General features: G+C 37.1%; 1 protein-coding gene across 1 annotated transcript in view; it reads left to right on the top strand.

Moving 5' to 3' along the window:
• The first annotated feature begins 21,945 nt into the window (after positions 1 to 21,945).
• The window catches only part of LOC143440593 (leukocyte immunoglobulin-like receptor subfamily A member 6), a 39,101-nt gene continuing 33,220 nt past the window's right edge, over positions 21,946 to 27,826 (top strand). The window contains exons 1-6 of the mRNA XM_076927404.1: positions 21,946 to 22,035; positions 22,177 to 22,212; positions 22,416 to 22,700; positions 22,843 to 23,145; positions 24,155 to 24,190; positions 24,773 to 24,916. Coding sequence (XP_076783519.1) covers positions 22,002 to 22,035; positions 22,177 to 22,212; positions 22,416 to 22,700; positions 22,843 to 23,145; positions 24,155 to 24,190; positions 24,773 to 24,916 — 838 coding nt within the window. The 5' untranslated portion in view covers positions 21,946 to 22,001. The remainder of the gene's footprint in view (positions 22,036 to 22,176; positions 22,213 to 22,415; positions 22,701 to 22,842; positions 23,146 to 24,154; positions 24,191 to 24,772; positions 24,917 to 27,826) is intronic.

The raw sequence follows: 27,826 nt of genomic DNA, 5'->3' as shown, positions 1-27,826 counted from the left end.
AAATGATAGAAAACTTTACTTTTTTTATTTAAAGAAAAGACTTTCTGCTTTTCCCCCAAACTTTTATGCTTACAGAATTTCTGATAAGAGCAAAATAATGTTTTCTTTTGTTTGTTTTGTATGTATACTTTATCTAAATGCCTTTCTCTTTTAAGTTTTTAAACTAGAAATGTGTCGTGTCTTCCCTCCAAACTCCTCAGGACTAAACTTTTCATATCACCCATTCCCACATTTTATTTCCAAATTAATGGCCTCCTCTTCACTATTAATTGTTACTACAAATACAGATAAACCAACAAATTATATGAATGCTACTTTTTGAGTTCATTCAATATTGTCTCTGTGTATAAGTTTCTAGGAATGACTATATGGTGTTTTGAACTTTTGATGTTTTGTTTGATGCATTACATTCATAGTCAATTTTGCTTTGAGAGGAATATACATAGAAGTAATTTCTAGTCAGTATTAAGCTTTGATATTTAAAAATCTTATCTATAGGCCAAATAGAAAATAAAATTGTTCATTCTAAGAGAATAAAGGTATTTGACTGGTTTAACACAAAGGAAAATATTGGGTTCTATTGTGTATTACTCAGAGTTTAATAAGTAAAAGAACTTGTATAATGAATATATCTATGCATACAAACAGAGGTAGTATGGTGGCTTACACTACTACAGCAAATCCAAGAGTAGTTGCTTATGAATACAGGTTCTAAGAACCCACAAGTTGTTCAGACCACAATACTGGATGTCTCTTATGGTTTGGCTGGCATCCTAAAGAATCAGGTTCTAGTGCCAGTAAAGTAATGGACATGCTAAAGAAAGAAAGACTAAGTTAGCAAAGTGACAGCAAACTTCCTTCTTCCATGCCATTTACATAAGCTACAAGAAGGTGTAGTCTCTATTAAAAGTGTATATTCCCACTTCTAAAAATTTTAATTGAAGGCCTATTTTCCCATCTCAGAGATCCAGAGTAAAAGTAATTTTTTTAAAAACTTGTTTAAATAAGAAAAAGACCAGAGCAGCCTACTATCCCAGGGGGATCTCCATTCTCCCACCACAACTCCACCTACCTGCATCAGACCAGTGGATCCTGAACCATACAGATAATGTATCCTTCCCACACCCATTTATCCTGATTACTGATTCTTCTGGAGAAAGCCAAGCTTCCCTGAGTAGCCTGCTACCCAGGGGGATCTTCATTCTCCCCACACCTTTCTTCCCACCTTCATCAGACTTGCTGAGTCTGACACATACAGGTAAACTTCCCTTTCTTAATCCTTCTTTTCTGATTTTTCAATCCTCTGGGCACACCAAGTTGCCAAGAGCAGGCTGCTAGCCCAGGCAAACCTCCATTCTCCCACCAACTTTCTGCCCACCTTCATCAAATTTGTGAATCTTGAACCATACAGATCTGCAAATCTTGAACCACACAGTCCAATGAGACTCCATGCCCCTGGTATGGCATCAAAGGCCTCTCATACCAGAGGCATGGAGGTTAATGTTTCTACCAATAATGGCTAAAGACCATTAAAAAAACACAACCACCAAAGCTAGGGCAATATGTCACCTTCAGAGCATGGCCACCTCACTACAGCAAGCCCAGAGTATACTAACACAACTGAAGCACAAGAAAATGACCTTAAATCCAATCATATAAAGATTATAGAGGCCTTTAAAGAGGAAATGAATAAATCTCTTAAAGAAACACAGAAAAATACAATCAAGCAGGTAGACGCCTTTAAAGAGGAAACGACTAAGTTCCTTAAAGACATACAGGAAAATATAATTAAAGAGGTAAAGGAAATAAGTAAATCTGTGCAAATCTGAAAGTGGAAATAGAAGCAATAATGAAAACACAACCTGAGAGAATCCTGAGGATGGAAAACCTAGGGAAGAGAACAAGAGCACAAGATGCAAGCATCACAAACAGAATACAAAAGATGGTAGAGAGAATGTCAGGCATAAAAAATAGAAAAAACTGATGTATTAGCCAAAGAAAATGTTAAATCTAAAACTTCCCTGACACAAAACATCTAGGAAATCTAGGATACCATAAAAAGGCCTAACCTAAGAATAATAGACATAAAAGAAGGAGAAGAGTCCCAGCTCCAAGGCCCAGAAAATATTTTCAAAAAAGTCACAGAAAAAAACTTTCTCAACCTAAAGAAAGTGATACCTATAAATATACAAGAAACTTATAGAACAATTAGACTGGTCCTAAAAAGAAAATCCCCCCCCACCACATAATAATCAAAACAAAAAAATCTACAGAACAAAGAAAGAATATTAAAAGCAGTAAGGGGGAAAGGCCAGGTAACTTACAAAGGCAGACCTATCAGCATTATTTTCAACAGAGACTCGAAAAGCTAGAAGAGCCTGGGTAGATAGCTTGTAAACTCTAAAACTTACAGATGCCAACCTTCACTACTATACCCAGTAAATCTCCCAATCACCATAGATGGAGAAAACAAGATATTTCAAGACAAATCCAAATTCAAACAATATTAATCCACAAATTCAGGATCAGGTGTGGGGAGGGCTGGGAGAGTGGCCAGATGAGAATGAATGGAAAACTGCGACTGACAGGGTTCGCAAGGCAGGAAACATCTTCAGTACCAGACAGAGATATGGGATATGGGAGGTACCCAAGGATCAGTGAGGGTGTCCTTAGCTGTGACTCACAGAATTGGGTATATAGAACCTAAATAGGCCACCTCCTGTTGCCAGGTAGAAACATCAATGAAGAGATAGAGACACCAACCTACCCACAAAACTTTTAATCCCAAATTTATCCTGTCTATAAGAAATGCAGTGAAAAGGGATGCAACAGAAACCGAGGAAATGGACAACCAATAACCAGCCCAATTTGAGATTCATCCCATGGACAAGTACCAAACCTTGACATTATTAATGATATTCTGTTATGCTTGAAGACATAAGCATGTTGTCTTCTAAGAGGTTCCACCCAGCAGCTGACTCGGACAGATGCAGACACCCACAGTCTAACAGGAGGAAGGATTTCAGGCCCTGAAGGATTTCAGGCATAGGGATCCACAGGAAGACCAACAGAATCAACTATTGAGGCTCTTAGGGCTCTCATAGTCAAACCAAAGAAATACATGGGCTGGATCTAGGCCTCCCTGCACACATGTCACATGTACAGCTTGGTCTTCATGTGGGTCCCATACAACTGGAGAGGCGGGCTAACCCAACACTTATTGTCTTTATTTGGGATTTGCTCTTCTAGATGGGATACCTTTTCTATCCTTAGTGGGATAGGATGTGCATAGCCTTTAACAGATTTGATGTTCCAGGGTAGGAGAATATCCAAGGGCTTCACCACTTGCTCAGAGGAGAAGTGAAGTGGGGATAAGAGGAAGAACTGTGAGAGGGGGTGACTGGGAGGGTGGCAGTAAGCAGGATATAAAGTGAATAAGTAAAAATAAATAAATTTAATTAATTGAAATTATTTTATTGAAAAAGAAAAGGACCAACACAGATGTGGCATTACCTTTGAGTTTTTGTTAATTCTACTAGTAAAATTGACAACCGAGAATAGCCATCAAGATAGTATGTTCTGACAACTGACTGGTAGGGCCTGCTGTCTGGCTTGTCTCCAAAATAAAACATTCCCTCAATGCTATTTTATGGTATGGTGAAGTTTGTTTGATCTCCCCTTTATCCCTGGATTCATTTCTTTATTAAGTCACCTAATTCTATTTCATAACTTAGTGGTCTGAGTAAATAGGTGTAAGCAAGGAAGATGGATTAATAAGTAAAGCCAAATGGGGCTGATGAGTTGTTTCAGTAGTTAAGAGCACTGGCTGCTTTCCAGAGGATCCAAGTTCATTTCCCAGTACCACATGGCAGGTCACAACTATCTGTTAGAGATATGACAGCAACAGACAAATATGCATGTAGGCAAAAACAAATGCACCTAAAATAAAAGTACATAGATAATTTATAATTAAAGAATGGTCAAATGAGGGCAATGATAGAAAAAAACAAAGTGCTATGGTCAATACAGAACAGAAAGAAATATTGACCAGAGTGGACCTTGTTCTTCTTAAGTCTTAACAACTTCTAAAAAAAAAGCCAGGTCCTCCTACAAAAAACTGAAAATATCTCTCTCTCTCTCTCTCTCTCTCTCTCTCTCTCTCTCTCTCTCTCTCTACCATGAAACTCTGTCATGGACAAAAGTCTATGGGTACAAGTGATGGTTAAAGCAGTAATAATAAAGTAGGGTCTATTACAGGAACAGTGCTTCTGTTCACTCCAACACTGTATGAAATCTCCATTATCAACCATTCTTCTTCCACCTGCTATACTCCAAATTCATATGGTGTTGATTTGTGTATTCATGGGTCTACTACATGATGTCTTCCAGATAGTGTGCTTAATTCTCTGAGTATCTTGTAATGACTACTGGAATTGTCTTCAGGAAACTTGTAACATTGTTACATGCTCTTTAAGACATTGGGATTGGATGTTACAAAATAATATTAAAATATGAGTGATTACTTCCATTTCTATAGAAGTTTTTAGCATGCTTCTGTATCTATCTTGTGAGTCTCTTGAAGAGCCCTTGAAGTCTTCCAAGAGAAGACTGAGAGAGAACTTTCTTGTCTATTAACTAAACTGGTTAAATAAACCTTTGAGTAAAATGCACACTGTGCCCTCTGCCCAAAAATAGTAACATACAGTTCACCCTTTCCCCTCTCACACTGAGTGGACTTTACAAGTATGGTGTAGGTCACAACTTCATTGATATTCTCATTGTGCAAGGTATCTCTTTTCTACAAATTCAAAAGTCTCTGTACAGTTCCTTATACAGAAAAACAGAGTAGAAACTCCAGTTGCTTCACTCTAGACCAAATGTAACTTGCAATGTAAGAGTTTTATAAAACTTATTATGAACACAGAAATCAACCATGTCTGAATAATTGTATCACATGGAAATACTGAAAATGTTCTTATTAAAGATTTACCAAAGCGGGTAAGAAATCAATGAAATACAATGACAATTCTTGCTGTTTCATGCTACAGACTGGGCCAAGAAGGACAAAAATATTTTTAACTTGTTTAGCCAACAATATTATGACACATGATAGTCTCACAATTAATTTAGATAACTAAAATTAACAGGTGTTTACTTATTTTCAAATGCTAAGATAAACATTCAAATTCTGATCCTCTCTCCCAGAAGACTAGAATCTATGTTCTTTAAAGTGCTTAACATCATATTGAAACCTCACTATACTTACTTTCAAGGAAGGGAAATATCTCTATAAACCCAGGGGTTCGAATTAAGATGAGATAATTTTTAAGTATATGATGTACCTGATTATATTTAATATCGAATACACCCACCCTATCTCCCCCAAATATCTCTCTCCCTGCCATTTGTCCTTTTTGAGTTAATGGGTTGTGATCACATCTAGAATTATTGTCCCCAACTTAACTGAAATTTTCTTATTTGAAATGAAGCATAGTATTCAGTATCTCATGCAAATTGATTACTTAGTAAATAACACTGGATAAGCAATTAAGTTTTATATTTCTTGTAAAAACTTCACTATTCATGATATGTTTAAGGCAATGAATTTTAAGTCCTGTGTTCATGATACTCTAGGATGAAGATCTCTACCTCAAAAAGTATTCCTTCTGACACATTCAATAAACTACCCATATTTAGAATTCCTATCACATCTGTAACCACATGACAACTCATGAAACATCATTAATCTCAGGCTTTCCTTCTCTCACAAACTCCTTCTTGGGATTCATGCTAGATCAAATATTAGACTAGCTTATGCAATATTTTCTCATTATTCCCATTTGTCTCTAATAGCAGCTGTTTCTATAAAGTATACTTATACTTTGCTCCACTTTCTCTGACATTACAAAAGTGAACTTCTCATTTATTTCTTGAATGGGAAATTATAAGAGTCAATGAATGTGGAATGGAAAAGTGAGTATACTAAGCCAATAAAGTTCAGAAACTGAGTAAGAAGAAGTAGAAAGGAGATGTCATTGAGAAACAGGCCTTGTGTAAGTGCTTCACCCTTATGAGGGATATCTCTGCAAGCATGTTGTTAAGCATGAACAAATATGAGACTATTGTAGAAAGAAGCTCAAGGAGCATAGACAAAAATGGAGGAAGAAAGATGTGAGGCCCAGATACGTCTCCGGATCCTCTGCTGTAGGTAATGTGGACAGGCTATACCAAGATGAATAAAAGAGAAAAAGGGCTGCATTTACAGTTTGCCTCAGAGGAAAGATGGAAGGGATACCTGGAAATGTGCTTATGGTTTCCAGGTTTTCCCAGAGGATATGTGGTTCTGCCCAATTTGGGGCTGAAATTACTATAAGTCAATTTCTACTCTTGTAAGCATTTTCAAGGACAATTTTTTTGTATGTGTGACTAGCATAGCCATTCATAAGCCCCAACTTTAAGGCATGTGTGGCCAAGAGCAGCATTGTATGTAGTATTAAAATAATGTACTTTTCTCAGACCAAATGTTCATTTGTCTATGAGAGTTTATCTTGAAGCTAATGTGTAAATGTTCACTCCACTGCCCTCTATGCATAAAGATGAAAAAAAAAAACAGTAAGCTTACCTATGTGTTTTCCAAACATCTTTAATTCTTTCTATACTTTTACAGCCACTTATATTTTTTCTTCACCCTCCTTAAGTACTTCCACATGGCGACTGCATTGTTCTGTCTTTGCTAAAGATTCACGATTGAGGATTGAAATTTTGCTGTTTATTGTAATGACAAGTGCCATTACCCAAGACCTGATTGCCCGAGAGATGAAAGATTCTGCATACAGCCCAAAGTGACATTATGTGACCTTGTCCCCAGTTTATTTCTGATTGGTAAGATGCCAACTGCCAATAGCTGGGCAGAATAGGCAGGGTTTTACATTCTTGGGATTGAGGGATCAGAGGAGAATCACAATGGAAAAAAGAAGATGAAAAGGAATAAGAGAAAGTCACCATGGCTTAGGAGTCAAGAAAAAATGGCCCTTCATCAGATCCTACTACAAAGGCTTATACTCAACAAAATTGGAAAAGGTGGATAAAATGAACAATTTTCTAGACATATACCAGGTACCAAAGTTAAACGAGGAGCAGATAAACCTTCTAAACAGTCCCATAACGCCAAAAGAAATAGAAGCAGGCATTAAAAGTCTCCCCACCAAAAAAGTCTAGGACCAGATGATTTTAGTAAAGAATTCTATCAGATTTTCCAGGAAGACCTAATACCAATTCTCTTCAAACTATTCCACAAAATAGAAAGAGAAGGAACATTACCCAATTCATTCTATGAAGCTACAATTATGCTCAAACCTAAACCTCACAAAGACCCAACAAAGAAAGAGAACTACAAACCAATCCCTCTTATGAATATTGATGCAAAAATACTCAATAAAATTCTCAAAAACAAAATCCAGGAACACATCAAAAAATCATCCATCATGATCAAGTAGGCTTTATCCCAGGAATGCAGGGATGGTTCAATATTCGTAAATCCATCAATGTAATCCACTATATAAACAAACTCAAAGAAAAAAAACACATGATCATCTCACTAGATGCTGAGAAAGCATTTGACAAAATTTAACATCCTTTCATGTTGAAAGTATTGGAAAGCTCAGGAATTCAAGGTCCATATCTAAACATAGTAAAAGCAATATACAGCAAGCCAGTAGCCAACATCAAACTAAATGGAGAGAAACTTGAAGCAATCCCACTAAGATCAGGGACTAGGCAAGGCTGCCTACTCTCACTCTACCTATTCAATATACTACTAGAAGTCCTAGCCAAAGTAATTAGACAACAAAAGGAAGTCAAAGGGATACAAATAAAAAAGGAAGAAGTCAAAATTTCACTATTTGCAGATGATATGATAGTATATTTAAGTGACCCTAAAATTTCTACCAGAGAACTTCTAAACCTGATTAAAAACTTTAGCAAAGTGGCTGGATATAAAATCAACTCAAAAAAATCAGTAGCCTTCCTCTACTCAAAGGATAAACAGGCTGAGAAAGAAATTAGGGAAATGATACCCTTCACAATAGTTACAAATAATATGAAATACCTTGGAGTGAATCTAACCAAGCAAGTAAAAGATCTGTATGACAAGAACTTCAAGTCTCTGAAGAAAAAAATTGAAGAATATCTCAGAAGATGGAAAGATCTCCCGTGCTCCTGGATCGGCAGGATTAATTTAGAAAAGTGGCCATCTTGCCAAAAGCAATCTACAGATTCAATGCAATCCCCATCAAAATTCCAAATCAATTCTTCATAGAGATAGAAAGAGCCATTTGCAAATTCCTTTGGAATAACAAAAAACTCAGGATAGCAAGAACTATTCTCAACAAAGAACTTCTGGGGGAATCACCATCCCTGACCTCAAACTGTAATACAGAGCAGTAGTGATAGAAACTGCATGGTATTGGCACAATGACAGGCGGGAAAATAAATAGAATAGAAATGAAGATTCAGAAATGAACCCACACACCTATGATCACTTTATCTTTGAAAAAGGAGCTAAAACCATGCAGTGGGAAAAGGACAGCATTTTCAGCAAATGGTACTTGTTCATCTGGAGGTTAGCATGTAGAAGAATGCAAATCAGTCCATTCTTATCTCCTTGTACAAAGCTCAAGTCCAAGTGGATAAAGGACCTTCACATAAAACCAGATACACTGACACTAATAGAAGATAAGGTGGGGAAGAGCCTCGAATACCTAGGCACAGGGGAAAAGTTTCTGAACAGAACACCAATGGCTTATGCTCTAAGATCAAGAATTGACAAATTTTTTCTCATAAAATTGCAAAGCTTCTGTAAGGCAAAGGACATTGTCAATAAGACAAAATGGCAACCAACATATTGGGTAAAATTCTTTACCAATCTTACATCCGATAGAGGGCTAATATCCAATATATACAAAGAACTCAAGAAATTAGACTAAAGACAACCAAATAACCCTATTTAAAATGGGGTACAGAGCCAAACAATGAATTCTCAACAGAGGAAACTCAAATGGCCGAGAAACACTTTAAGAAATGCTCAACATCCGTAGTCATCAGGGAAATGCAAATCAAAACAACCCTGAGATACCACCTCACACCAGTCAGAATGGCTAAGATCAAAAACTCAAGTGATAGAAGATGCTGGCGAGGATATGGAGAAAGAGGAACACTCCTCCATTGTTGGTAGGACTACAAGCTGGTACAACCACTCTGGAAATCAGTCTGGCGGTTCCTCAGAAAACTGGACATAGCATTACCTGAGGATCCAGCTATACCACTCCTGGGCATATACCCAGAAGATGCCCCAACACATAACAAGGACATATGCTCCATTGTGTTCATAGCAGCCTTATTTATAATAGCCAGAAGCTGGAAAGGGCCCTGATGTCCTTCAACAGAGGAATGGATACAAAAATTGTGGTACATTTACAAAATGGAGTATTACTCAGCCATTAAAAATAATGAATTCAAGAAATTCTTATGTAAATGGATGGAACTAGAAAATATCATCCTGAGTGAGGTAACCCAATCACAAAAGAACACACATGGTATTTACTCACTGTTAAGTGGACTTTAGCCCCAAAGCTTGGAATAGCCAAAACTCAACCTGCAGACCACGCCAAGCTCATGAAGAAGGAAGACCAAGAGGGGATGCCTCAGTTCTACTTAGAACGAGTAACAAAAAATACTCAAGGGAGCAAATATAGAAACAAAACATGGTACAGAAACTGAAAGAGGGGCCATCTGGAGACCATTCTACCTGGGTATCCATCCCATGTACAGTCACCTAAGCTAGGCACTGATGTGGATGGCTGGAAGTGCATCTGACAAGAGCCTGGTATAGTTGTCTCCGTAGAGGTCTGCCAGAGGCTGACACATTCAGAGGCCAATGCTCACAGCTAACCACTGATCTGATCAAGGGTTTCCCAATGGAGAAGTTAGAGAGAAGACTGAAGGAGCTGATAGAGTTTGTGGCCCCATGAGGAGAGCAACAATACCAACCAACCAGAGCTACCCAGGGTCTAAACCACCAATCTGGGAGCACATAGGGAGGGACCCATGACTCCATCTGTATATGTATCAGAGGATGGCCTTGTCAGGCATAGATGTGAGAGGAGATCCTCAGTCCCATGAAGGCTGAACATAGAGTAGGGGGAATTTGAAGGTGGGGAGGAGGGAGTAGGGGGGTAAATGGGGGAACATCCTCATAGAAGCAGGAGGCTGGATGGGATAGGAGGTCCCTGGGTGGTGGGGGAAATAGGGATAAGGGGATAAAATCTGAAATGTAAATATAATATCTAATAAAAATAAATAAAAAATAAATTACACCTTTATTTTTTGCTAGCTTATGTTTAGTGACATATCTCTTTGACGACATACTTTTTCTAACAAAAGTATGCACACAGTATTTACTTATTTGTCTGAGATGGGGCACATTTTATCTTCTTTATGTTCACAGTGCTTTTCTGACTTAATCTATTAATACAATGTTACTTCCAACTTCTTCAAATGTGATCTCATTAAAAAGATGTTGTTATACATTCCTAAATTCCTGTGGGAATTTATGAGTAATGACCGTGTCACAATGAAAACACTGCATCTGCCATGATCTTCATATTTGTTCTTTTCTACAATGGTGTTGTGATTAATGACATTGCTGTAGTTTTAAATATTTATTTGTTAACATTTATGTGTTATACTTTTATTTACACATCACTGGATACTCTTATATTATTCATCATGTGTCTTTAAGTTCTAATATGAGATATGACCAAATGTACTCTTAGTCACTGTTTTCATTACTAACATGTAATTGTGTGGGCAAAGCACCAGGACAGAGTTTTAAGAGGAAACCTATGGAACCAACTTTACATATGTGATCAGTTGCAAGTGAGATATTACTATAAAGTATATAAATAAATACTAATCAGGATTTTAAAATTTTTATTGTTTCACTATTTTATTGATATGATGCATTTATTGATATGATGCATTTAGTAATTGTCATGCATGTTGTTTTTCTTACAGCCCACTTCTTCTCTTATAAATAGATACAATGCAGAGCCATAGGAGGCTTCCAGGAGAAAACTGGATATTTTCTCAACTGTTAATTAAACATGAGTTTAAGGAGCTTGTGAGGAAGAAGGCACAGTGTGCACTCAATCACCTAATGGTAAAAGGAGCTCATCTTGTTTTCTTTTGACAGCTGGTGGAATTTGCAGTCATAGTATACCTTATCTCGTTCTCTCATTGGAGAAGCTATCTATTTTACTTGAATTCAAGTATTTATCTTACAATTCATTACACAGAGAGACAGAGAGTGTAGAATCTCAATTGGCTGCCATCTAGACCAAATATGCATTTGTAATATATGCACTTTGTAAATCTCATCTTGAGACACAAAAATCAACACTGATCATATCTGAATTGTTCATTTTTCAGTGGCAGTTATCAAAAATACTATTAATAATGATTTTAAAAAGCAGCAAAAAAGCAATGGCATACATGACAATTCTTCTTGCTACTTCCTCATACATGCTGGACAAAGCAGGACACAAATATGTCTTGCTAGGTAAGCCTGCAACAATATGAGGAAGCATAATAATTCCATGATACATTTAGATGACTAAAAATAAGACATGTTTACTTTATATTTTTAATAATTTATTTTCTTATTAACTTTACATCCAGGATCCTCTCACTCCTGTCTCCTTTCCTCCCAGGCACAGCCTCACTTATCACTCCCCCCATTATGCCCTACCCTTCCCTTCAGAGCATAAGACCTCCTTATGTACCATGCTGTGCTCAGACATCAGGTCTAAGCAACACAATACATGTCCTCTTCCACAGAGACAAAACAAGGCAGTCCAGGTAGAGATAGGAGTTCTAAGTCTGACAACATTGTCAGAGATGGCCCTGCACCAATTGTTAAAGAATCTACATGAAGACTATGCTGCATATCTGCCACACATGTGTAAGAAGCCTATCTCCATCACATGCATGACCTTTGGATGTTGGTTTTGTATGTGTGAACACCCGTGGACTAAGGTTTGTTGATTTTGTAGGTCTTCTTTTGGTGTCCTTGACCCCTTCAGATCACTTAGTTCTATCCTGGACTCTTCCACAAGACTCCCCAAGCAACACCTGATGTTTGGTTTGTGAGTGTCTGCATCTGTTTCCATCAGCTTCTAGATGAATCCATGAAGGAGACAATTATGCTAGACTCCTGTTCACAAGCATAATAGAGTATCATTGATAGTGTCAAGGTTCAGCTCTCTACCATGGGATTTTTTTTCGATCATAACTTTTATTGGATATTTTATTTACATTTCAGATGCCATCCCCTTTCCCCATTTCCCCTCCCTAGAAAACCCCTATCCCATGTCCCCTTTTCCTTTTTTCTACTTTTATACAGTTTTTTAAGTGCTAATCAAAGGCTTTATAAGTTTGGTAATGCTCAATCCAAAGTGTAACCCAATACCCAACCTAGATATATCAACTATCTTTGACTGGTGGAGACACGTGAACATCTGCCTCCATGTCCCCCCTCTCTTTCTCTCTCTTTTTCTCTCTTTCTCTTTCTCATCACCTAGCTTCTTCTCTCCTTTTTCTTCTCCTCTCCTTACTCCTTCTCTTCCTCTCCGTACTCCTTCCACATTTGCTCCTCCTACACATCACCTTTCCTGTTAAAATAAAACTTTTCTCTCAAAATACAATTAGAGCATAATTATGCCAATTTGTACCAGTGAGATACAAAATAGTCCTCATACCCAGTCCATCATTTTGTTGACTAACCAGAACCTCTGTCATTTCTCCTAACTAAAACAGTTAGTTCTGAACCTGGCTTTTTTCTTGACTTTAGAATGGATGTCAGCTGAAAACCATCCACTGAGATCTTTTCTCTCAAAGTAAATAGCCAGGATTGGCTATGAGACTATAAGTTTTCAACCCTGTCAGAAATCCAGATTGACTGAGTTAACTGAAATTATGGGAAGCACAAAGCATAACTTCTAAAACTTAGCCAATTTATAGAGACCACTGAACACCTGGACAGTCCCTATACTACAGAATGTTGGAGCATCAAATCTTCAGCCTTCTGGCCCAGGATCATCTGACAGACCTTAGTGATGCAGAATTATTAAGGGCTGATTACTCTGTCTAGACAGATATAATCAGTCAACTGTCCTTTTCAGTGTGTCCTTTTCTGGACAGTAATTTGTCTGTAGATGCAAAGAGGCAATTCTTGCCTAGTGGCTGTCTCCCCACAACTGGAGTAACTCCAAAGATGCTCAATTTCTTCTTAGAATCCAAGACAGGAAGCTGTCAGGAGCAGACAGGTCTCTAATCAAAATGAACATTAATACAGAAATGTTTGTAATGTCAATTCTGTGGACTTCTGATGTTATGAAAACCAACTATCCATGTAAGGTAAGTTGGGCAATTCATTGGTTGTCCATTCAGTAAATCTCTGCTCCATCTTTATTTATGTGAATCTTGTAATCAGGAAAATTTTCCATCCAAGGTGATGTGGGTGAATTGATGTCTCCCTCCCGCCACTGGAAGTGTCACCAGGCTACAACTGGTGGACACTTCAGTCTTCATATCACCCCTGCTATAAGTCTTATTAAGGGTCACCTCAATAAACCCCAGAGAGCATCCCTGTGTCAGGTCTCTGGTTAATCCCAGAGAAAAATGCCTTGTCTTTTGGTAATAAAAAAAAACAATATGACTCATAAGCAGTCTCATAATACATTTAGGTAATTGAAATTAAGAGAGGTTTACTTTCTTTCAAATGACAAGCTAAACATTCAAACTCAGATTGACTCAAACCAGAGGATGGTATATACTCTGTATTCTGGAGATTGGAAAACAGCATATTGAGTCCTCACTATAATTAATATAAAGAAAGAAAAATATATGCATAACCCCTGGCTCTAAGATAAATAAAATAATTTCCTTTTCATTAATTAATTTGTTTATCTACATCCAAATTGCTGCCCCATGCTGGTCCCCATTTGTAGTGTTCTTCACCTCATCCTTTTTAGAAGGTTCTCTCACTAGATATCCTCTGACCTTAGTACATCAAGTTTGTACAGGAATAGCCACAGCCTATCCCACTGAGGCCACACAAGGCAGCCCTTTGCTACATAAGTTCCAGGGGCCTTGGACAAGCTCTTGTATGATCTTAGCTTGGAAGTTAAGTCTCTGTGAGTCCCCATGTGTACAAGTTAGTTGACCCTGTCGGTCTTCCTATGAAGTCACCATCTCCTTTAGGTTCTTCAATCCTTCCCCATGTGGTCCCCAACCATCCTCCAATGTTTAGCTGTGGGTATCTGAATCTTACTTGTTTATTTTCTTGGATACAGAGTATATAATATATATATATATATATATATATATATATATATATATATATATATATGAAAATATATATATTTTATATATATATATATATATATATATATTTCATATATATATATATGAAAATTAATATATCTGTTATCATATATACATATCATTCCATTTGTGATATGAACACTTAAATACTATTTAGATGTTACTGTATATAACATAACATTGAGCAATAGACTTCTGAAGTGTATTCTTCCTGATGAGTGAAACCTTATAGTCTCTGTGGAATTCCCTCCTTACCTCACACCTCTCATACCTGTCATTTTCTTCCTGCTCCAGTATTTGGCATCTTAGGCTCCACACAAAAGTTTTTCTCTGCAGTAGTCCTTTTTCCCATCAACTCTTCAAAGAATTCTCCAGTAGTCATGTCATAAGAATAAAGATATTTTATTATTGAAATGTTAGTTTCATTTATTTTAGGCATTGCCATTTGTATGTTAATACAACAATCTCAATTTAATCCTTACTTTAGGTTTTCATCATTTCATATCATAATTCTTATTATTTTACATATGGTTTTTGTTAGGATTCTTATTAGCTTCATCAACTTAATGTAATCATCCTATCAAATTCATATATATCTTACCATCATGCACAGAAAAGCCATCATGTTTCAATTACAAATTTATGAGTATATAAAAACTTTGTTTCAGAAGATTTGTCCTCTTAATTATGTATTTTCTTGCCAGTTTTAGCTTTTGGGATTCATTCTCTTCCTCTGTTTGCAGGAAAATGCAGCCAGCAAAATAGAAAAGTGTAAAATAAGACTTAAAATATATAATCTCTTCTACTTTGTTTTCACTTTACCCTGCACTACAATCCCAGACATCTCATACATCAATCATACTTTCCTTTTGGCTGCCAAGGAATTGAACAGAAAATGGAGCTGAATGTAAAATGCCTCCATGAATAATCATGGTTGCAGCATGGAGCATAAAGTGCTGGGAGATGGGAATGGAAATATTATTAGTGTTAATGGGCATGGACTCAGAAGTTCCCAGTTCAGTTTGCAAAACACTGTCAGCCTTTAACTTCAGCATACATAGTACACACACACACACACACACACACACAAATACACACACACACACACACACAGAGAGAGAGAGAGAGAGAGAGAGAGAGAGAGAAGAAGAGAAAATGACAGAGTGAAAAGTAAAGTAAATCTTTAAAATATAAGGATGTGTAACCCCAGGTTATTTGTTCTGAAGGATGTGTCATTTCGTAGGAATGAAAGATTATATGTTGTTAAATATTGCCTACTTCTCATTGAGTTTGGTTATTCAAGCCACATACTCTTAGACTCAAAAAATGATTGTCTAGGTAGATTATGGTTCTAAGCACAATTGTTAACCCAACTTTGTATTTAAATGAGAAAAATAGAAATTCTAATGATAAATGAGAAAAAAAGCTGGAAGGGTGATTGCTAGAGAAAAGTCCAGGAGCTGTTGAAGAGAAAGTTGGGCTTAGGGATGTTCAATATACATTTTGTATATTTATCACAGTCTGAAGGAATAACTGAAACCATCATTTTAAAAAAATTATAAAATCTTATATACATATATATTTGTTCTTCCCGAATACTTCTGGACCATAAATCTGTACTGAAATAAACTATTAGGTGAGCTTTTGATTGCATAAGCATTTAAACACAACTCTTCTCTTAAGTTAAATTATACTTGAAGGACAATGCTCAATAATGCTTTTCTCTTTGGGAGAAAGGAAATGGGTATCAAAGTATGTATGAAAAATAGAAATATGCATGTAGTTAGGAAGGCACTTAAGAGATAGGACAATACTGTCTTAATTAGGATCTAAAGCACTACTGAGACTCTGGCATTCAACTTGATGCAGACCTGGAATACAAAATGCAAAGCAACACAGTGCCCAGTCTACATGTACACTAAAGAACATACAGCTGGTGACAGAGACTAACCATATCCTCCAAACAAAAGAGAACATAAAGGAAAGCATTCTAATTAAAACTACAATTCAGAACATGGAAAATTAAGTTCCAAGTAAGTAACGAACTTATTCATATAGGTGTATACAAACAGGAGACAATGAAGGAAAATGTGGGATGTATATAGGGAAGAGTGAACCTATGATTTGAATGCAAATGAAATACCAAGTATTATACAGAACACCACAAAAGATAAGCCACTTGTATGACACAAAATCATTCAAAGAAAGACAAGACTGTCATCGATGCACCCATTCCAAGTTTTTTTCTTTTATGATTTTAGTTCTGAAGAGCTAAAATACATAGGAAATGCCATGTATAAACACTTTTCAAATTTACAGAAAGGAAAGATGACTCTACAGACATTACCAAAACAAAAAAGGGCATTTACAAAAGCCTCAGTAAAGAATGTGACCACTGCTAGGACAAATGGCCACATACTCATGTACATATGAGCAGCACTCACAGACCTTACTGGGCTATTAAAAATACATGAAGTTGGAAAGGGACTTGTTGTACAGCACTGTCTTCTCTGCCAACAGTACCCACCTTCACCAAATCATCTGTGTCTTCTTGTAAAAGGCAATACCACCTGTACTTGTTGACTGTTGATATTCTCTTGACTGTTGACTGTTGATATTCAAGGAAGGGGTGGTCAACTCACTTGGGTATACAGTTACTTCCCTCCACCACCACTTGTAAACACTTTGGTCTTAGTTCTCTGTGTCTATGGGGTTTATAGGAGGACTGATTGCAGAAGGTGGGATAATTGGGAAAGTTGGAAAAGACTAGGCAAAGGGACTTTCCTCTGAACCGCCAAGGAAAAGTCATTCCCAGAGAAAGGTTACAACTTTCCTGTGAGGATGCTTTTGGGTTAGCATGCCTTTTGCTGGCAAACCTTCACCAGGTAAACTGCATGCAAGCTTAGTAAATTTGTGGGATCTTCAGGGGCAATTTTTGTGGGATCAAACCTTGGTTTGTTGAATCCAGAAAGATGGCTCAGTGGTTAAAGATACCAGCTGCTGTTTCAGAGGACCTGGCTTCAAGTCCTGGATCCCACACTGCATCTCATATCATCTACGAATCAAATACAAAAGAATATTGTTTTCCTTTTCTCAGTTGATAATTCATTCATACAGTACAGAGACATTCATTCAGGAAAACACACAGAGACTTGACATAAAAATAAAACAAAATCTCAAGCCCCTCCAATCATCTTGGTTTGCTATTAGAACCTTGGAAGGACTGGTAGATGTCACTTAGGTCCACCTACTTCTGGGAAAATTCTTCCAAAAGGGGAACCTGGAGAGATGAGTTTGAAGTCAGGAATGAGGTATAGATATGATTCTATTTTTGGTAAATGTGTGTGGAAATTTCAAGAATACAGAAACACATAAAATGAAAAAAAAAATCTCTGTGAACCAAATATGGTAACTGAAGAAAATACATTTCCATGTGGAAATCTGAAAAAGAGGAGAGAAGTGTAAATTCCGTGTATAGTAAACTGTGATTATTGAAATGTGTGTATGAAAACTGAGCAAAAATGCAATATTGACTCTTTCTAAAAGTATCTTGACCAAAATCAGTGGTTGGTATCCAAGAGCTAGTGCCCATGTTGTAATGGAGGCATTCTAAACTAAACAAGCAAGCTAAGCAAAGAGTCAGCAACAATTGCATAGGCCAAAATGCTCCTTGTGCTGCATTCACAATAAGGGCTTACCTTCAAGTTTTAGGAGGCAAGCAAGGGCATGGGCACTAACCTGTCTTGTTTTGGAAGTTTCCTGGAGGCACTGACCAGCAATTTGAAGTAAGATTTTTTTCTGATTGTTAATGGATTTTTGGGTTTTTTTGTGTTTGTTTATAGAATGCAAGTTTCTTGAAGATAAATTATTATTTCTTGAGAAATAACTCCATGATAATATGTGGGCTATGAATATTCTTTAATAAGATTTAAAACTGTAACCCTCCCTGTTTCTTTCCCAAACATCTTTAATGCTTTCTATACTTTTCCAGGCATTTATATTTTTCCTCACCCTCCTAATGTACTTCTGCATGGAAACTGTATCCTACTATTTTCTCTAGAACTCCACTGTTGATGTTTGGTAATCTTTGCTGTGTAATACCAAGTTCTATCTCCAAGACCTGATTGCCCCAGAGATGAGAGAGTCTTCAGTTAGACCCAAGTGACACAGTGTGATCTTGCCCCCTGGTTAATTAAGATTGGTAAAGATGCAGATAGCCAATAGCTTCACCGAAGAAACATAGGCAGAATTTAGTGTTCTTGTGCTTGGGGGTTCAGAAGAGAACCACAAGGGAGAGAAGAGGATGAGGAGGAGAAAAAAGCTACCATGGCTTAAGAGTCAGAAAACATGACCCTGAGGATCCTGGATAATTGGAGTAACAAGGAGCCCAGAGGAAACATGGTGAGGAATAACTGAGGATTATTGATAGGAAAGTAGATTCTAATAGCGTAGAGGTAGATATCTTCCCTGAGCTTGTGTTGTTTAAGGGTTATTGGAAGTATAATGGTTCTGTGTGTCTTTTAACCAGGAGCTAAATGGTCACAGTCAGGACAAAAACCTCAGATTGGGATTAATCATTTCTACAACACTCCACCCCAGTTTCCTCCCAAACTCCCTTTATCTTTTTCAGGCTAATTCAGTTCTTTGAAGATATATTCAAATCTAAAGCTTAGAGCCAGTGTTCACAAGTAAGAAAACACATGGGCAATTTGAATTTAGGAGACTGATTTAGCTTATTACTCACTATCATTTTCACCCTTCAATTCAGGTAGCTCCAAATCTCTGACATGTATGGCCATGAGCAGCAGCTATGACAGTGCTTTGATACAGAAGCCCCATTTAGTCCTGAGCATTTGTCAATGTCTTCAGGCTTACACATTTGACTACTTGTGAAATAGCTTTCATCTACTCCAGACAGACCTTCTCTGCTGAGGGTTGAGAGATGGACTAATTAATGGCTGTAATGGTAAGTCATGGGAGTTGGTTCACCACTATGTGTATTTAGCTGAATTGTGGTACTATGTTTAATTCTATGGCACATGGCATCTAGTCACAGGTTCTTGATCCATCCTAATACTGGTACCAGGTATGGATTTAACTGGTTGAATGAGACTTATTGCTAATTAGGATGTGATTAGTTGCTGGAATATTATTTGTTTATTCTGTTTATTTGTTTTAAAGTGTTAGCTGATGTGGTTTTCCAGGCCAGGCATGGCTTAGCTCTAAGTATTCACAGGCAATACTTGGACAGGTGATTACTATTCTTCTCCAGCATTGCCATGCCACATCTTAATACACTGAAAACCATCCAGGAGAGATGAACCTTCCTGAAGACATCCTGACTCTGGGCATTTACTTCATGTCCCATGGGATTTCTTACCTCTTTGATGATAATTCCAACTAAATACTCAATATATGTCTTCCGTATATATAAGGAAAACCCTGCAGTAGTATTTTTCCATGTGGTAATATTGAAATTCTTTTAGGCACACACACACACACACACACACACACACACACACACACTTTCCAAGTTCTATCCAATTCTCATACACACCCTGCCATTAATCTTTGCTGTACCTTGATTTCTCTTAATTCCATAATGGTAGTTTGTTATATCAACCAACCATTTAAGTTCTATTGACATGGCCTCTGACTAATTTACTGATATTCATGGGTATACTGAATGAAGCATAAACATGATGTTTCAAAGCTAATACCTGCAAGTGGGAGAAAATATATGGTTATTCTATTTCTGGGTGTAGGTTTTGTCACTCAGAACAAGAACTTGAATCTCCATCCATTTGTCTATAAGGTTTATCTTCTCCACTCTTTCAAAATGAGATCAAACGGGTGAGGAATTGGTGATTTTGTCTCAGCATTGAGAAAAAATGCAGATAATGTATTACTTGTTTAATTTTTCCTCTATGTTTGCAGAATTCCAAAATTTCACCCTGAAATACATTTACATCAATGCTGACAGAAATACCTTATTTAGTATGGAGAGATACAAATTGTGTTGAGAACATAGTATTTGATTGAAAGTTGAGATTTATCATGTTAATGAAAGATCTGGCTACTTGTCCTTTATTAGTTTCGTAAGAAACATGTCTCCTGTGAGTTTTATATTTCTGCTATTTATTACATGTGATCAACTATAAGTATTATTAGTTGTAGAGACCTGATAATCCCTATGTCCTTTATTCCCCCTATGTAATATAGAGGCTAATGGAGAATGGTGATTGTTGGTATTCTAGTTATGGATGCCTGACCTGAGCTTATATGCACTCCAGTCCCCAAAGAATAATTTAAAGCCCAGTTATTTGGGCAATTGCATTTGACTGAGAAGACCAAACATTCTAAGATCTCCGTATAAGTTAGCACTGCCAGAAAAAATAAACAATGTTATCCAAATGGGGTGTGTTAAACCAGTGACTGTAATTGTTGTTATACAATCAAAATATGGGTAGAAAGCTGTATACATGAACTTGGGAAATTTCAAAACAATCTATGCCACCAAAACCCCTCTAATTCATTTTTTCTTATCTACTTCAAGAAAGAATAATAACAGCATGAGGACTAATAATGTAAAAAATTCTCATTTTCCATAATAAAGTACTTATATGTCCATTCCATAAAAAACAGGTGTTGACATCACAGCTACTGAAAATAGAAAGGGGAAATACCATCGTAGTTTCATGTCATCCTCAGAAGATAGATTTCCACAATGCACAGTCACCCCAGGACTTGGTGCTACTATTATCTCTCTGGGATAATAGAAGCCAGTCACCAAAGTTCAGGTGGAATAATGGAAAATTACAGTACTGAACAGAATAATAAATCCAAAGGTGCCTGTATTCTCACACCCAGAATCTAAACTCAAACCTCTGGAACCAGAAAGACCTTAAGTTAAATATCTTGGAGGAGGACGTAAGCCTGGTAGTCTCAACACAATAACAATATCTTGATAATGCAAACATGTCAAACAAGTCAGCCTCACAGAAACAAGTGAAAAGAGAGAAGAGACTGGTACAACACTGGTGCTTAGTTGCAGTGGATCAGATCAATCTGGCAAAAGTTGAAGAAGACCACTGGAGATTTTTTTAGGAATGAGAGGTGACCTGCTATGAGACACACCTTAAGGAATATTTGACTTGAGTCAGTGGAGCCAACTTGAGATTATGTCCCACAATTGAAAAAGCATGAATGTGTTGGTTTTGACCAACATCCCATTTCCATAATGAGGGTCTGTCATTGTTTCTAGTTTAAAATAAAATATTGTTACATGTGAATGTACTCTGGCTTGGAAAACAGAGGAATAGAAGGGAATCTTTGAGAAATAGAGAAAAATTCTCTAAAAGCACTTCAGAGATGTGAGTACTGCGCAATCCTCTGTACACAGGAAAATACAGAAGTTTTACTTCCCATAATACCTATGATGTGGATAACCCATGACAGGAAGAACCTGACCTCAGGGTGACAGCTGCATATCTGCCGATGTTAAGAACATTTGTCAGACTGGCTCAGAAGCACGGTTATGAACCTGACCAGAACCATCCATGATCACCATGCTCACAGTGCTGCTGTACTTTGGTGAGATATGAAGAGGGGGAGTGGATTGTTAATTCTGTAAGGAAACATACTCAACAGACAGGTTTAACTTCACATGGCTACCCCAGGGAATCCACTCTGGCTCTCAATGTGAAAAAGCTCTGAGAGAATTTTTTCCTCCAGGTCTTATTTTGGAACACAGAACTGCAGTACAGGCAGGTGAGTGTCTCCAGCCATCCCAGGATTTGATTCTTCACTCTGATGACAAAACCTCTATTACTCCATAGTGGGTAAATTCCTCACAATGGTGATGGGGATAAAAGCATTTATGGGCTAATGTCTTGTTCCATGGGGGTGTTCTGTGCTAAGAGTTGGTGTCTGAAGGAAGATATACTGGGACTCTGCCTTTGATTTCTTTACAGGACTACTCCCAAAGCCCATCATCTGGGCTGATCCAGGTTCTATGATTGCCCTGTATAAACCTGTGATTATCTGGTGTCAAGGGTCCTCAGAAGCCCAGGAGTATCTTCTGCATAAAGAGCGAAGCAACAATCCTTGGGACAAAGTATTACCTCTAGAAACCAGAAATAAGGCCAAGTTCTACATTGATCTCATGACAGCAAGTTATGCAGGCATATATAAATGTTACTATAAGAGTGCTGCTGGCTTTTCAGAGCATAGTGATGACATGGAGCTGGTGATGACAGGTGAGAGGACACTCAGAGGACCCAGCAGGGGCTTTCTCCTAAGAAAGAGTTTGATTCTCCAGGAGCTCTTCTCTTAGAGCAAAATCCAGGAGGAAATGTGGGTAGCTCAAGTTCATAGCTCACACTGCCTCTTGTATCCTAGGAGCCTATGAAAATCCCAGCCTGTCCGTCTGGCCCAGCCCTGATGTGACCTCCAGAGTTCCCATAGCCTTTAACTGTAGCTCATCCATAGGATTTAGCAGATTCATTCTCATCCAGGAAGAAAAATATAACCTCTCATGGATCCTGGACTCACAGCATCAGGCCAATCAGCCATTCTATGCTACTTTTGTTCTGGATGCTGTTACTCCCAAACACAGTGGAACCTTCAGATGCTATGGCTCTTTTAGAAATGAACCACAGGTTTGGTCACAATCAAGTAACCCTCTTGACCTCATGGTCTCAGGTAAAAAACCCATCCATCATCTTTTAATGTATTTGATCACTTTGGTCTCTTTCATAACATGATTTGTAGCCTAGAATGGCGGGATGCCCTGAGGTTAGAAAAATGTTTTTGGGTCAAAAACATTAACTGCTCATCACAATATCATCATTCAGAATCCAGTAAAGTCAGTTCCTCCAGGATTCACTGTAATTTAGAAGAGATAGTAGAGGGTGACATAAAGTTCAGAAAATAATTAGAAATTGTCTCTATACTACTTAGATTCCACTGTTGTGGTAAATCAACATGATCTAAAACAACACAGCAAGGAAAGTGTTTATTCCATATGATAGCTTATAGTCCATCATAAAAAGGACGAGGGGTAGCTGCTCAAAGTAGTTACTGAAGCAGAAGCCATAGTTTAACACTGCTTACAGACTTTCTCACCAAAGCCTGCTAAGACTGTGTTTTTCTTAACATCAAGATCCAACTATCCAGGGTCATAATCACCCATGGTTGTTTACCATCCTACAACAATCATCAATAAATCTGAGAAATTGTCCCACATTTTGCCTATAGACTAATATGGTACACATTTTTTAATTGATATTGTCTCTTTCTAGACAATTCTAGCTTATATCAAGTTAGCAAAAATCTAAAGAGAAGATGGCTTCTGTGGTAGACTTGGTCCTTTATTCTTATTTGTCTTTATTTCCTAAAATACTATGACCAGACTCATGGTAATAGCGACTCAACAGAAGTATTTGGTACTTGCAGTGCACACACTTAAGCAAGTAATTCTAAGCCCCTCAGAGTTTCTTTCCCTCCAGAATTCAATGATATGCTTTGTAGAGGATTGGTGGGCAGAGCTCTGATCTTCACAAATGTCCAAGAACACAGAGGCACAAAATTTGTATACAACAGCATGATATCCAACTGAACTTACAATGCAGATTGAGGACCCAGAGAAAAAGACAGGGCATAGTCAAGAGCTGGGAACTCAAACATTCATGTCTCCATCTATCTTTGGCAGATTCTGTTGACCAGTCCCCTACCCACATTGAAGATGGTAAGTGATGGCTTTCCTGATGGGGGATGTAAAGCAAGTGTTAAGATCATTATGTGTTGGTGTATCCTCCTCTGAAGTTGAGAGGTGGCCCAACTAGACTTGCTTTCCACTTAGATGACCTGTTCCTTACATAGCTTAGGCTTCAATATCTTTACCTACATTTCAGCCCATCCTTTACTCCACCTTTTATCAACTGCTTTCCTGAAATCTATGATGAGTTTTCTTTCTAGGCTTTGGGTCCATGACAATTTTTAATGAGTAATGAAGGGAAATTACAATGTTCTTTTGAGATTCAGACATGAGGAAAAACATCTCTGACCTTTTCTCTTATTTCTCCACAATAAAGCAACATGTTTCCCATCCTTCATATAATTTTCTCAAATTTTTAATACTCAGGTGATACTCAAACAATGCAAACATGCAAACAGCATGACCACATAATAATAAGGCGAGAAAGAAATTTCCAAATTAAGAGATAAACACAAAGGGTCTAGTTCTGTCAAAGAGAGGGGAACTTTGTGCATAAAAACTTAGTGTGAGAAAATTTTGGTGTGACTTCATTTCTTTGACCTCTTTATGCAGAAGCCCCAGCTTCACACCACCAAGATCACACAGTTGAGAATCTCATCAGAATGGTTTTGGCTGCCTTGGTTCTTATGACTCTGGTGATACTGCTTTTAGAGGCTTGGAACTTCAAGAAAGTGGAACAAGATGAAACCAGGACATAAACAAGAAAGATCACTAGGATCCACACTTGAACAGACCATGGAAATAAGTTGAGTGATCCAATACAGAAAACGGAGTAAAGAAAACTGAGTGTTCCTTAGTGTTCTACAGTTGGAGAAGGCCAAGGCAGTAAATGTGTTGTGAGTTCTAGAAATTCTGGGGATGTCATTCAAGAGCACTTTGCTTGTTCCACTGTCCTCCTTTCCCACACACTTCACTGTGAATATTTGCTCACTGCTCTTTTGACCTCCATGTGTTTTGTATCCTATGAACCATCACTTTCCCTCATCTTCAAATAACATTTCCTCTACATTGCCTGAGTCAATGCTGTTCAACATGAGCCTTTAATTTTATTACTGAGAAAGAGAACATATTTGAAACAGCACACATATTTGGAAAAGCCAGATTCCAGAATGAATAAAATTTAATGAAAATGGTGCTCTTAAACTCTCTCTGAAATCTTCTATAACTTCAATGTTCATCACTAGAATTATCTGATGTTTGAAAACATTATATTTGCCTTCAAATCAATGACCCTATTCAGAACTAAAAAGGTGATGTACTATTGCCCTGAGTTTTAATGTTGCCATAACTTTGAAATACAGAATTGTATGTTCTTTGTTATTTTAAAGCACTTGTACAAGAGAACAGGACAAACTTACATTAACCAAACCCACAGTTTGTTCATCTCCACATACTTTAGTGAAGTTAGGACAGTTATTTTGCTGTTGTGCACTTTACATTTTACACTTTCACTCATAAAATAAAAATTTATTAAACAGGGTCTACACTTGGTATTTGTTAATCATTGTGTACATTACTTAATAGTAACTCATAAATCCAAGTTAAATTCACATGTGGGTAGTTCAGAAGTGATACGTGCTTGATGATTTCCTTGTAATTTCAAATCTCACTATTCATTAATGATTACTCAAAAGGCAATCGTTTTGTAAGTTAACGATACAATCATGAATTTTGAATGTTAACTTTTACCCTAATTTGGGAAGCATGGTTTCTTTTTAAAGATTTTTTACAATTTTATTGAAAATCTTATGGAATGGATTTTGAACATATCCTCTCCTCAGCCCCTCCCCAGTAGTCCCTCATCTCCATACAAATTGAGAGCTTCCAAGAAGATTAAAAAAAAGTTGTCTAAGATTACATCTCTATTCCTTTGTTAGCTTATGTCTAGTGACATAAGTGTTAGCTTATATATAGTGATCTAGAGATAAAATGTCTTTGATAATTTATCTCTTCTAACAGAAAAATATGCACACTTTTTTACTTTATTTACTTTATTTGTCTGAGAAGGGGCACACTGTATCTTATCTTTAGGGGACATTTCTGACTTGATCAACTAATACAATGTCATTTCCAACTTTTTCAAATGTGATCTCCTTAAAAAGATGATACTCTACATTCCTTACTTCCTGTGGGAATTTATGAGTAATTCCCATTTCACAATAAAAACATTACATCTGCAATGATCTTTACATTTGTTGTTTTCTACAATGTTGCATTGAATGTCTTCTCTGTGTTTTTAAATAGTGAATATTTATTAACTAACAATTCTATACATTTATGAAGTGTACTATTTACACACCACTGGATACTCTTATTTTTTCATCATGTGTCATTAAGTTGTAATATAAGACATGACCAAATGCACTCTTAGACAGTGTTTTCATTCTGATCATGTAAAAGTGTGAACAAAGCACCAGGGCAGAGTTTCAGTGGGGACATATGGAACCAACTTTACATATGTGGTCAGATGCAAGTGAGATATCACTATGAACTGCATAAATAAATATTGTTGGGGATTTTTGAATTTTATTATTTCACTATTTTATATATCGATATGATGCATTTAGTAATTGTCAAGCATGCTTTTGTCCTTACAGCCTACTCATCTCCCTATAATTAAATATAAGGCAGAGCCATAGAAAGCTTTCAGGAGAAAACTGGAAGCTTTTTCAACCGCTAATTCAACGTGAATAAAAGGAACTTGTGAGAAAATAATTCACAATGTGCACTCAATCAGATAATGGTACCAAGGAACTCTTCATTTATGCTTTTTGTAGCTAATGGGATTTACATTTATGGTATATCTTATCTTATTCGTTCATTGCAGAAACTATCTATATTCACTAGAATGCAAGTGTCTACCTTACAATTAATTATCCAAAGAGACACAGAGAATAGAAACTCTACTGGCACCATTTAGACCAAATACACATCTATAATATAAGAGCTTTGTAAATCTCATCTTGAGACACAAAACTCAACACTGATCATATTTGAATTGATTTTTCAATTACAAATATCAAAAATGTTATTAATAATGGTTTACAAAAGCAGCAAAGAAACAAATGACATGTAATGACAATTCTTGCTGCTTCCTCATGCAGATGGCAAAGCAAGACACAAATACTTCTTACTAGGTAAGCCAACAACACTATGAAGCACAATATTTCCATGTAACATTTAGATAAGTAAAAATAAGTAATGCTTACATTATTTTTTCTTTCATTAATTTTTTTTCACTTTACATTAAGGGTGTTCTCACTTTCCTTTTCTCCCAGTCCCAGACACACAAATTATTCTCCCATTTACAACTTCCCCTTCTCCTCAGAGAATAAGACCCTCTTAGGTACTATCCTGCCATTAGACACCAAGTCTAAGCAGGACAAATCATATCATATCCCACAAAGACTCAACAAAAAAGTCCAAATAGTTATGGGGGTTCTAATGGCAGACAATTGAGTCAGAGACAGCCCTGCAACAATTGTTAAAGGATCCAAATGAAGACCATGCTGCATTCTGCCACACATGTGCAGGGGACCTATGTGCAGCCACTGCATGATTGTTGGTTGTTGTTGGTTCAGTCTCCGTGAGACCCATGGGCCAAGA

This window comes from Arvicanthis niloticus, chromosome 30, assembly GCF_011762505.2.
Source record: "Arvicanthis niloticus isolate mArvNil1 chromosome 30, mArvNil1.pat.X, whole genome shotgun sequence".
Classification (NCBI taxonomy): domain Eukaryota; kingdom Metazoa; phylum Chordata; class Mammalia; order Rodentia; family Muridae; genus Arvicanthis; species Arvicanthis niloticus.
The sequence above is the reverse complement of the archived record's forward strand: the minus strand, read 5'-3'. Positions and strand labels throughout refer to the sequence as shown.